The sequence below is a fragment of the Rissa tridactyla genome, chromosome 15 (genome assembly GCF_028500815.1).
Source record: "Rissa tridactyla isolate bRisTri1 chromosome 15, bRisTri1.patW.cur.20221130, whole genome shotgun sequence".
In the NCBI taxonomy this organism is placed as follows: domain Eukaryota; kingdom Metazoa; phylum Chordata; class Aves; order Charadriiformes; family Laridae; genus Rissa; species Rissa tridactyla.
Genome location: NC_071480.1, coordinates 14,791,768 through 14,803,428, shown reverse-complemented (window position 1 = coordinate 14,803,428; position 11,661 = coordinate 14,791,768). Strand labels below are relative to the sequence as shown.

The 11,661-nt window shown below is 43.2% G+C and overlaps 1 protein-coding gene across 2 annotated transcripts in view; it reads right to left on the bottom strand.

The window, feature by feature from the left end:
* Positions 1 to 886: 886 nt before the first annotated feature.
* The window catches only part of PRKCA (protein kinase C alpha), a 153,209-nt gene continuing 142,434 nt past the window's right edge, over positions 887 to 11,661 (bottom strand). For both annotated transcript variants that reach the window (XM_054221442.1, XM_054221443.1), the window contains 4 exons: positions 9,577 to 9,657; positions 8,067 to 8,174; positions 5,509 to 5,649; positions 887 to 1,610 (listed from right to left, as the gene is read on the bottom strand). In XM_054221442.1, coding sequence (XP_054077417.1) covers positions 1,446 to 1,610; positions 5,509 to 5,649; positions 8,067 to 8,174; positions 9,577 to 9,657 — 495 coding nt within the window. In that variant the 3' untranslated portion in view covers positions 887 to 1,445. The remainder of the gene's footprint in view (positions 1,611 to 5,508; positions 5,650 to 8,066; positions 8,175 to 9,576; positions 9,658 to 11,661) is intronic.

Below are 11,661 nucleotides of genomic sequence, written 5' to 3'. Positions count from 1 at the left end.
CAATATCCAAAACCTAAAGTAAAACCCAAAACAATAGCAATAAAAACATTTAGCTAAGTCTAAATGATGTCATTCAGAACAAGAACTTTCACAAATAAAGCACAATTTGTTTTATAAAATTTTTATAATACTCTTTATGCTTGATACGATTATGTCAATAATATAGATCTGCTTATTATTAACCCTTATTATTAAGAGTTATTACTAAACATGCAAAATTCATTGCATGAAGCATATGTAAAATGTATTAAATTCCATTCTGTCAATAAAACAAGTTTTAGGTGCTTCTTCTTTCAGGCTCGATTATTCTACAGCCCCAAGTTTTCTGAATTAAAACTGATTATTTTAAGACTAAATCTCACTTGATTTTCATGAGTTATTCTGGAGAAATCAGGAAGTCACCTGGCGCTGCTTTTTTTGTTAATTTATTATATAGAATGTTTTTGTAGATTTACTGCTCTATAGTGAAGACTATAAATAAACACACGTAAAGAATATTTAAGGGATTACAGTTTTGGTTGACATTCCAGGTTAACAAATTTCATAGTAAGATATTGGTATTAGAACCAGTTAACAGTAAACTTGAGGAGTGGCGTAAATTAAATTAACTGAACGAACAATGGCACCCTGGATCACAGAATAATCTCATGGAGATTAAAATTCACAAAAATGTTATTAAAATTATTACTATTATTATTATTATTATTTTTATTAAAGACAAAATTTCACCCTTGAGTTTATCACATGCTACTTAGCGAAGATCCTAGAGATCTGGCCACCGCTGAAGTGTGTTTAAGCCTGGTGTTGCTCACAGGATGGGTTCACCAAGCCGCAGGGGCGAATTGGATTTTATCCCCTCCCCCGCCCCCCCCCCCCCGCCCCCAACTTGCTTCTCTTGTATTTTCCAAACGACTACTTTCAACCGTGTCTCTTTGCAACGCCTCTCCTCCCCGGTGCCGTTTCAGGGTGCCGTTTCAGTCTCGTGTGCTGCTGATCCCCCCGAAGCCACCGGGCAGAGCGGGGAGGAGCGGTCCCCCGGGGCTCCGACCTCCCAGCATCCGCACCACGGCACTAAATATTCCAGCTTGGGTTGTTGGTATTTTTTCAGACTGCGCGTTAGATTATTTCTAACACAGCAGAGTGGAAAAGGGAGCAAAAGGACACTGGGGAGCTACAGAAATATATAATGTACCAAAAAATGGGTAAGTTTAGACAAGTCAGTGGTGACTTCTAGAAGAATAAGTGGGCACCGCACATTAATTTATCTCCCATTAAGACAACATCGCTGTTCTAACGCCAAAATCCTGAAGAAGTGGCCTTTCCCCCATCTTACACTTTCTAACCCTACAATTTCCAGGCCCAAATGGAATCAACAAGGCAAAAGCCTAAAAATTGTAGGGTTGAGGACCGTTCCCCACTGCAGGATTTGTTCCTGGTCTGCTGTTTCATGCTACGTTTTGTAAAAGGGGATGTACGAACTGGGGGTTGACGTAAGAGAACCCTTCAAAATCTGTTTGGTCTATGTTAGCAATGACCAGCTGATCCGGAGGTGTTAACACCGGCTGTCCTCGTGTAAAGAATTTGTCAAAGTTTTCGGCACCTTTGCCACACTGCAAGAAAAAAAGAGAAACAGAAAAAAAGGCTGAAAAAATCAGCAATACATTGGCAGTTCCGTTTTTTTGCAGATTTTTCAGGATACATGCAAGACTTTCCCTCGTTTCTTACGAGTACTTAAGAGAAAATTTTTGTTTCAGGTATTTTAACAGAAAACCCCAGGCAAACAGAGAAGTTTTAACTCTGATGAAAAACAGAGTCCGAAAAGTTCCCACCTGTCAACAAGAGGTGACAAGGTAAAGAGGCTTAAGTATTCAGAACTACTGGGATAAAAATGGAAAAAGGAAATATTTTTATGGACGTGTCTTGGCAAGAGACACTTTGTCTGTCATGTCATTTCATTCTTCTTAAAACCTTTACGATGCAAAATTAAATTTGCATGTTAGCGTCTGTTTCCTTCACAATCTGTAGAAAGCTTCATGTAATTCATTTATATGCTTTGATTCTTCATGGTATGGCCTACAAACTCTTGTAAATTCATGAAGGACAGCAGAGCCCCGGTCCTGGGGGCCGCTGGAAGGAGCTGGGGCAGGGAGTGCGCCCTGGGAACGGGCCCCCGTTACAAAACACGCTATCACAGGTCTAAGAGACTCGTCGTCTCGTGAAGCCCAGCCGAGAAGGGGGGTTATACATAGCTCCATGCTCAACACAACTCATTCCAAACACAAAACAAAAGAAATCAGGTTTGCGAAAAGGATAGTTTTGAGTAATGCAGAAAAGACTTGAAAGGCAGGGAAATATGATTAGAGGCAAGTTAAAAAGCACGAAGGTGGGACCAGAAGAAAATTAGCTTGGGTGCAAGAAAAAAATGTATGTTTGAGGAAAACTAGGCATTGAATAATGTGGAGGGGTCTAAAGGAAACTGGTAAATCGGCTTATCTCAAAACTATCTGCTGTAATGGATCATTGAACGAAGGGTGGTTGTACGATAAAGGCACTGAACGGTTCTTCCCGTTGCCCCTGACCCTTTCCTCTCCATCCACCCCTACAGGACAGCTGCGCTACCACATACTTTTGTTAGCAAACACACCTAGGTGCGGATGCAGAGGATAACATCACACTGCTATCTTCAGGCTTAGAGGATAACTTGGAAAGGGTAGAAGATGGCTTGTAAAATAGACCAATATTAAACATTGATTTTTCTGAACTAATGCGACAGGAATAAAGCTGTGCATTTGTAGGAGAAACCAACTGAAGAGGGGCCCGTTAAGGGAACCTGAGGGTGAGGTGTTTGGCTGTCGCGAAAACAGCTCAGTCAAAGTTTCCAGTCTCCTTGCAAAGCACCTGGCACATCCTGGACTGGGACATGCCATTCCATCTGAGCTGCAAAGAACTTTTGCTGCCTCGGGCACAAGTTGGTTTCTATTTCAGATGAAAAAGGCCTGCTCAGGTCCTGGCGCGTGGCGCTCACCGCAGGACACTTGTTCAAGCTTGGAAGAACACAGGCAGAGGAGACTTCCATGGTTAAAGGCTAATGGTAGTCTGCTTTTTTCACCCAGGGCTCTGCACTCCCCGAATGCCCTGGTGCCCACTGAAGCCAGTGCATTTTGGTACAGAATCTCTGGAGAACAAGAATGGACAGAGCGGAGCTTTGACAAGGGGAAAACTCTCCATCATTGGAATAAAAGTTGATGTATCCCCAAATTAACAGTCAAATCTATTTAGAGGCAGTACAGTCAACTCAGAGCAGCAACAAAAGGACTTTTTATACAGGGAAGACTTTTTAACTAAAAGGATGTTCTACAGATATGCATCATTCTTCCACAAAATTATGCTCTCTTTTGTTTTTCTTTTCTTTTTTTTTTTTTTTTTCCCCTGGGAAGTGGAAGGTAGAAAGGGAAAGGAAGTAGTATATCGAAAGCAAAGTTCCTGACTCCATTAAGATTCTCACTACTGCTTATAGTAGTAGAGGCTGAGAAATAACTCATGTGAAATTCGGGGATTTTGGGGGTGCAAATGTAATAATTTATCAATAAATTTCCATCTTCAGTTACATATTTGTCTTCACACCAAAGAGCAGCATTGCTATCACGAGCGTTAATGCAGTATTAAAGCAGAACTGAAAATATGGGACTCCTGGAACTCCTAAACTTACAAATACGAGTAAAATGTCCTTCTTGCCAAATAATCAGCCCGTGCCTATAGCCTGTGAAATGTCAGTCTGGAAGGGAACACATTATTTAAACCAACCAACTGCTGACCCCAAATCTGCAGCTCCGCGTTGGAGTGAGAACCATACCTGTGTGAAAGAGCGGCAGGATCATTCCTGCAGCAACGCCCTCCCCAGAGAAGATGCACCTGGAGAGTTTTTTTGAAAAAACAAAGCCTACAAATAGTCCGTATCTTCAAACAGATTGAGGGTCATGTGTTTTTTCCTTTCTAGAATCCATATAAATAGAATCAGTAATCCTAATAAATGAGTTATACATAGGGTATGTACACTTCACACTTGGATTTTAAATCATTTTGGTCTCGGAAAGTTAGGCTCCATGTGAATACGCTTTGGTGTATTTTAATAGCAGCCTGTATAAACATAACAGGTCATGAGAAGCACGGAGAGGGAGCACAGCTGCTCTAAACAGGAGCCAGGATCTGCCACGAAACGTGCTATGATGGAACCAGAGCACGCTCCAAGCTTTTCGTACCTGCGTGCTGGTGTTACTTCCAGCTTCAGGGAGAATCTAAGCACTCAGCTCCTGAGCTAATAAAACTTACAGATGTGAAGGTACATTTGCTTTACGATCAGCTCTAAATTTGACTCAGGACGGTTGTAACGAAAATCTTCCATAAAAGCTGCTTCGAGGAGGTGCAGCTGCCCTTGGGACAGCTGCCCCTGGGGGCTGGCCGGGCAGCACCACCCATCTTCTTTGCCTATTTACACCCTTCCCTGCCTGCAAAATCCACACTGTATGAAAAGGGTATTTCCCCCAGCACAAGACCCTCTTCTCGGCATGCAATTCCCCTCCTAGTGATGTGAAAAAGTCATTTGTACACAAAAAAAGAGGAATATATTCTGCCACCGGGCAGTGGCCTCCCCCTGTTCATTAGTCTGACACCACACTAGTGTGTCCGTGTCGGTAAGTAAACCAGTGTCCAGACCAGTGACCCTACACCTGCAGTGCTACAGCCAGCTTCAGTGTCTCAGTTCAAACAAAAAAGTGTTAGAGGAGAAAAGATTCAATGTTAGGACATAACAATTTACAGCTGTTCCCGAAAGCTTGTGTTCTTGTGTGCAAACACTTTGCCTGTCAATAGAGCACAGCACGCGCTGCAGGAAATTCTGTATCCACAAATACAGCTCTTCAAATTCTATTATGCAAACAAGTTCTCACATTAAGGACACCTTTTCACTTGTTTGGATTTCTAAAATATGCCTACAGATACCTGTGTGCAAACCAGTAACAAACATTAAAAATAAATCAAGGATTATTCTCGCAAAGTCAGGATATGTCACTCCAGGATGGGGAGTACGACCCCCGCCGTGGGGCGTAGCCCACCGTGGAGGAGATTCCCCCCAGTAATTCAGATAGCTTTAATCATGGCCTTCAGACGCTGTTCAGAGGAGACAGCTGGGGACCACATGTATTACAGGTCTCAAGGGGCTGACGTGCACGTGCCCGCTCTCCCCTGTTTTTGACATCTCACGCACACCATGAGCGCCCAGCCAGGGCTCAAACCATCCAGAGGCTTTTTCACAAGGAACAACGTACGCGGGGTTATGCGAGAGGGTGCCAAAACGTTCGCAGATTTACAGACTGGTCTGCCATAATCAAATTGCCTTATTTTAGACGCGTCCCAGATTTGCAGCACCAGCCAGCCAGCATCAACCTCACCCCACGGGAAGGCAGGGCTGCGGACACACTTAGCGAGGGAAGGACTTGGCATCTCACTCACCACTTTAGGTTTGAAAGGTGGCTGAATCTCTCTGTTTTCCAGTTTTTCCCAGTCAATCCTCCTGAAGAAAGCATGTTCCCTGATGTCTCTTTCACCTTCAAGGCCACAGCCAAGGCGTTTTGCGGGATGTTTAGTCATTAGCTATTAGGAAGAAAACACCAAGTGATTAAATTTAACGCTGGAATGAAAGTGAGACAGAGTTTCCCCAGATTGCGATGCTCCGGTTCCTCTCCTGAAGCTGCAAGCTGCTAATAAAATTGTTTTGAAAAGCTAAAATTCATTTTTTGAAGACTAGTTTTCGTGTTCGATTACTGAAGACAGCACGTCAGCAGCAAAATTGAGCACTTCTTCCCCTTCGGCAGAGGTTGCCGCTGGAGGCGTGGGCGGGCAGGCGGTGCCCGGGGCGCGCTGCCATCGTAGGAGTTCACAACTCACGCCTGAATTTCACCTTTGGTCTTTCGGTTCAGTCGTATAAATCTGCAGAACAGCTTCTGCCCTACCTCAACAATCAATTAAACTTAATAAATTCCAATATACTAAAGCTGTATGAAGTACAACCCCCCCTCTTTCATTTTTCTGGGCTTGTTCAAGACATCTCATTACAGAGCCTACGATTTCTTGGCACCCAGCTGACAATATCTAATCTGCCTTTCCTCCCTCGCATCCTTAATGACATCTCGGTCAATACTACACCCAGCTGCACAGATTACACAGACTTGGGGAAAAAACCACGCAAACCCACCAGCATCGCACGCTTGGAAACAGTAATATGCCTCCGAATTAACAAGCTCTTCAAAATCTTTTCAATTGATATGTGCATTAGGAAGCGAGCAATGTAGCCTCCAACTCTCAGTTCCAGCATTGTGGAGACTTCTTAAAGCTCTTTTACAAATGATATACGATTAATATACTGCTGGGAGTGATACCTCAACACATTTTTTTAAAACCTCCGCTGTACCGCTTTAGTCTCCCTCCAAATGTTGAGTTGATCACATTCCAATTTGGAACCTAAAATAAAAGCGACTCGAAGCAGACTTTGGGAAGTTGGCTGCGCGCTGGGCTGGGAATCACATCCTGCGTCCAGCGTAACAGCAACTTTCCCATTTTTATTACCTTTTCTAAACTCTTTGCTTTAACAGTAGGTGATATAAGAAAAGGTGAATGACTCTAGCAGCTTTAATTCTGTTCCCAAGTTTCTGCATTTACCAAACCCAGCGAACTCTGAGTCAGTGGAACAGACGTCAAGCAGACGATTCAATCTCAAGATCGCGTTGGTCCACGGCCCCGGGATCGCTGAGCTACTGCTGACTACAAGGTTCAGGAGCTTTCTCATATTGACTTCTTCGCTCAGGCATAATGCTCGCTGAAATTCGGGATTAATTTGTTAGTTTAGAGATGACGAATGTGTTATTATCACAGAGACTTGACCTTAAACCTAGTGGTGCAATGCAATTTTAGCTTTCGGACCTCCCTTTGTGTAAGCACCGAGCAGAACAGCAGCAAGTGGAAGAGCCGAAAACACGGTAATTAGATCAAGTTCAAACTGTGCTGTTTGAATATATGATTTTCACGGTAAGGCATCAATCTGCATGTACTTCACAAAATTATATCGTGTTTTGGTTTTGTTGGCCAGCATATCTACACCCGGACAGGCTCCAAAATCAGAGTGGTCTTTCCTTCTACCTTGTTGTTCTGAACAGCTTTTCTTTTTCTTGATGACTTTTCCTTAAGGGATTAATATCCAGCTCACGTAAAATACTTCATAAATGGTTGCAAAGGGAAGGAAGAAAGTAAATACCAAATTAGCTGGCACTAAGTGCAGTGATATTTTATCGGTGTAAGTGAGACATCAAATAACGCTTTATAGACGGTGGTTTGGAAAAGCCGAAGACTGACAGTACTTTAGGGAATCACGTGGAGTCAAAGGGAAGTCAAATGAATTCTTGTTTCCTGAGCTAATCCCCTGAAGTCAAATCCATTCTTCTCAAAAAAAAAAAAAATAAAATTAACTTGGAATCTAAGATAAATTTTAGGCCACACAGGTTACCTCTGGGTCAGGACTTCCCCACAGTTTCCTTGCATTTACGCTAAAGGTTTTCACGTAAGCTCATTTTTACCTACATTTCAGAATGATTCGTATTAACTCCTTCGCTGTGCTGCCGTCATTAGGCGCGCCGGGCTGAGGACTGGCTGCAGTACCTGGTACCCACCCGAGCTGAGAAACCTCCTCACCCTGCCCAAGCGGGGCTGTGCTGCCGAGGGCTGAGAGGAAAGGTGGGTGGAGGCATTTCACACCATCGTCCTATTTATAAATTCTGCCTTGGATTTGGCAGCTACTGTGACATTTGTTCTTACCATAAAACAAGCAGGCACAGCGGGAAGAGCTGAACACTCATCAGTGACACCAGGTGACAAGCACTTCAGGACAACAGGGCTTAGCACAGCCTGGCGGAAGTCGCGCTTAAAAATACTACAGTGCCATACCAAAGCCAGACATCTTCAGTTACTCACAAGGACAGCCAAAAAGGAACTTAATGATAAAGAAGCATCTATCTCACCCCCTTGCAGATGGAGACAGCTTCTTTGGACAGGGATTTTGGATAGGAAACATTATGCTCCATTATGGACTGAAAAAGTTCATCTTCGTCTTCGCCATCGAACGGAGGCTGTTGAAAATAAATCACAGGTAAGTTACTTACTGGTTTGGTTTTTTTTAAACCCTCCACTTTTTATGAAATGGCATGACGATACTATGGCCATGCTGGGTCAGATCAAAGGTGCATCCAGCCCAGCAACCCGTCTCCAGTCCACCAGAGGTGCCCAAAGAGATGAGTATACAGCAGTGGTCCTTGCCCAGGAATACACACCAACCTCCCAGCCACCTGCTGCTTGGGATCTTCTGACCCACAAGTTTAGTGTTTACCACTCAGGTAGAAACCAAAGAAAGAAGCTCATTTCTGCTCCCAGCATGGCAGCCAGGTTAATGAAACGTGTGCAGGATGACCATCTTTAATCAGTTTTTAAAGCTACTGTGCACCAGACAGCCAAAATACTTTAATGGGTGAAGTTTGGAGACTGTAATTTTCATTTACCTTGTGTTAAGATATATCCATTCCTCACTTAATTACAGTTAAACTCCAGGTTGTTTTATAAGACATGGCTGTAGACTCTGCTTCTGTGAAGGGCAGACCGTATCACGACCAAGGGCTGCATTTTATTTTTAAATATAGGGGATGAGGAAAGTGCCCGTGGGTGAGTCCCCAGGATATGGTCACTGTGCAAGACTCACCTAATGGTGAATCTCATTTTCCCAAAAGCATTCAGATGTCTAATATCTGCAATGCAGACTGTAAATGCTAACAACTGCAATTGCTACACTTCAAAAACTTTTAAAATGTCGACTGGAATTTAGTAGAGAAACTAGTAAAGGCATTTGTTAAAAATGTATGTTTTAAGCTTAGGAAACACATGCCTTTAGCTAACACTCTTTGAAAGTCAATTGCAGAAATCTTTTCCAACCCCAGGCTAATGTAATTCCTTAAAGTTGGTAGTTATCTACCATTCACTGCAGTAGAGAGTTGCTTTCCCACGTGAGGGACTCGGAGAGCAGTGTCTCATTAACTGTGCAGAACAAGGGGGTTGTAACCCAGCACGTTTCCAGGGGCGAGACCCATACTTTACCCCTAGGACACACAACACAAAACCTGTATTCTTGTGACTTAACTGCAATGCAGAGCATATACACACTCTTAGTACCTTTCCCCCTGGCTTCAAACTACTAAATGGTATTTCTTCCATTTGACATGCATTTTCCCGCTGAAGTGTCTCACATTCAATTTTGAAGCTGGCTATTTATAACACTATTACAGCACAAAGAAGCCGTATTCAAAGGCAGCGCTTGATTATACACATGCAACACAAAGAGCTTAAAGCCTAAATACATTCTCAGCGGAGTCGGTCAAGAGTACAAGGAGATAATGTCAGTATGAAAGGCCCCACTTCTGTCCCCTAAGGGTCTAACCCCGCAGGGAGCCTTGGATCAGAGCAGCAGGAGGAGGTCACTCTTACCTGGCCAGCCAACATCTCATAGAGCAGCACTCCGTACGCCCACCAATCCACAGACTTCCCATAGGGCTGGTAAGCAATAATCTGCACAATCGCAAAAAAAAACCCAAAGAAAAAACCCCTGTGTTAACTAACTTGCAGTCTTGTGACATATTAGATAAACAGTGACATACAGAGATGAACATATTTCCTTGAAAAAGCCCAGAAAGCGAATCCTGCAATCCCCACTCCAGCTAATCACTGGTTTCAGTGATTGCAAATGTTAGTCTAAACCCATCTGCTTTTGGTACTCCAATATCTTGGGAAATGCAGCTCTTAGGAGCCCTTGGGATGCGCATTTGAAGGCCAAGGAGGTAGTACAGCTGCACAAGGTAGGAGACAAGGCAAGAATGCTATTCATCCATTTGTGTCAAAGCTTGAAATCATGAGACCCACTTAACTTACAGATTATCAATAATTAAGCCTTTCTTTTCAATATTTATATTTTTGTTCTGCTATAAAAGAAATCAAAATTTAAGAAAAGAGCAAAACCCTGAGAAGCTCAGTTACGTTTTCCCAAGTTGTGTGATTAAGATACTCTTAGTATGAAGCTAGATACCAGCTACACCAAAAAGAAAGGGGTTTCTGCTGTTGAGCCTAATGGAAATGTCAAGTATTTTGCATCCTCTGGGTTCACATCTGACTCACCCAGAGGCACAAATTGAGTCCTGACACAGCGAAAGGCTGTGACTGCCATCGGCACACAGGTCCCCTCGTGCGCCATGTTCTTTAATGGAGGCCTCTTCAGAGATCAGTGTTAATTTATTTAAGAGATGCGTTTGGGCAGGCTGTAGAGGAGTTTTGAGGTGCAGGTGTTCTCTCAGATCTCCTTCTAAATAACTGTGAAGGGATATTTTGGCTCGCGAAGGGATTCCACCCACACGAAGTGTCCATCCGCACTGGGGAAGGCAGAGTGGGAGCCTCGAGCCCCAGCGCCACCGTCCCACTGGGATAAGCAGGGAACCGAGGCCGTCACTCCTCCAGATGGGCTTGCAGTTACTTTCCTGTTTGCATGTGGTTTTATTCTTTGTGAAACAAACTGCTAGATCCATCATATTCTATGCTAGAATCACATATTCTAGATTTTTTAGTTGTCTGAAAGAGAAGTCGGACCAGCAAGTCCTGTCATTTCTGAGGAAAATACTGAGTCACCAGTTCAATAACGCAGGACTGCCTGGCTACTAAATGAAATGGAGTCCCTGTGTGAATATACGTTCTTTGCTGGGCTAACAGCAGCACATGAATTAAAAACTGCTGCAGTGTTTCTAAGCAAAGGATTTCAAAATCAATCGCGCTTTGAAATATATTATACGACCAGAGGTAATAACAAGATTCTCAGCAGGAAGGTCCTACGCAAAGGCAATCTTTATTAGTTGTCTTTTACCAGTAATATGGACTTTAAAATATATATTTGGGACATTCATTTCATATTATGGTGGTTGGCATACTCGGTTACTCTCCCTTTAATTTCTGTCACCAGTAAGCTCCCAGAGGTCTGCTGGAATCAATGGTGCTTCTTGAAAGACCAAACACTTGCAAAATTTTATTCAGAAACAACAGTGGCCTTTACACTCAGAAAATGATAAAACATTTCATTCTCAGCCCTTCTCCGACAATCTCTCCTTGCCTTATGGAAAAGAGTATTTTACCAAAAAAAAAAAAAGGGATATTTTTCAGAAGGTCATTAATTTATAAAGGCAGAACATTTTGTACATTAAGTGCACTTCAGGTAAGTGGTTTTGGTAGGAACAGTTCATTTCAATTAGCAAATGAGAAAAAGATGGATCCACAGCAGTTAGAAAGAACCTGCTGCTCCACCGCCATGGCTCTCACCCTGGCACAGGGGTCTGCCCGCGAGGCCACGCTCTGCTTCTGCTCCTCTTGGGAAAGAGTTTGATGGGAGCGCTGAAGAGAGGGAATCTTTTAAATACGGTACTGCAATGTCATAAAATGAAAGATGTAACACAGCACGGACCCAGTGACGCCGTTTGTTTATCCAGCAAGAGGTGAGTCGAGACTGGGTTGTTCTCTAGATAGCATTCTCCTCAG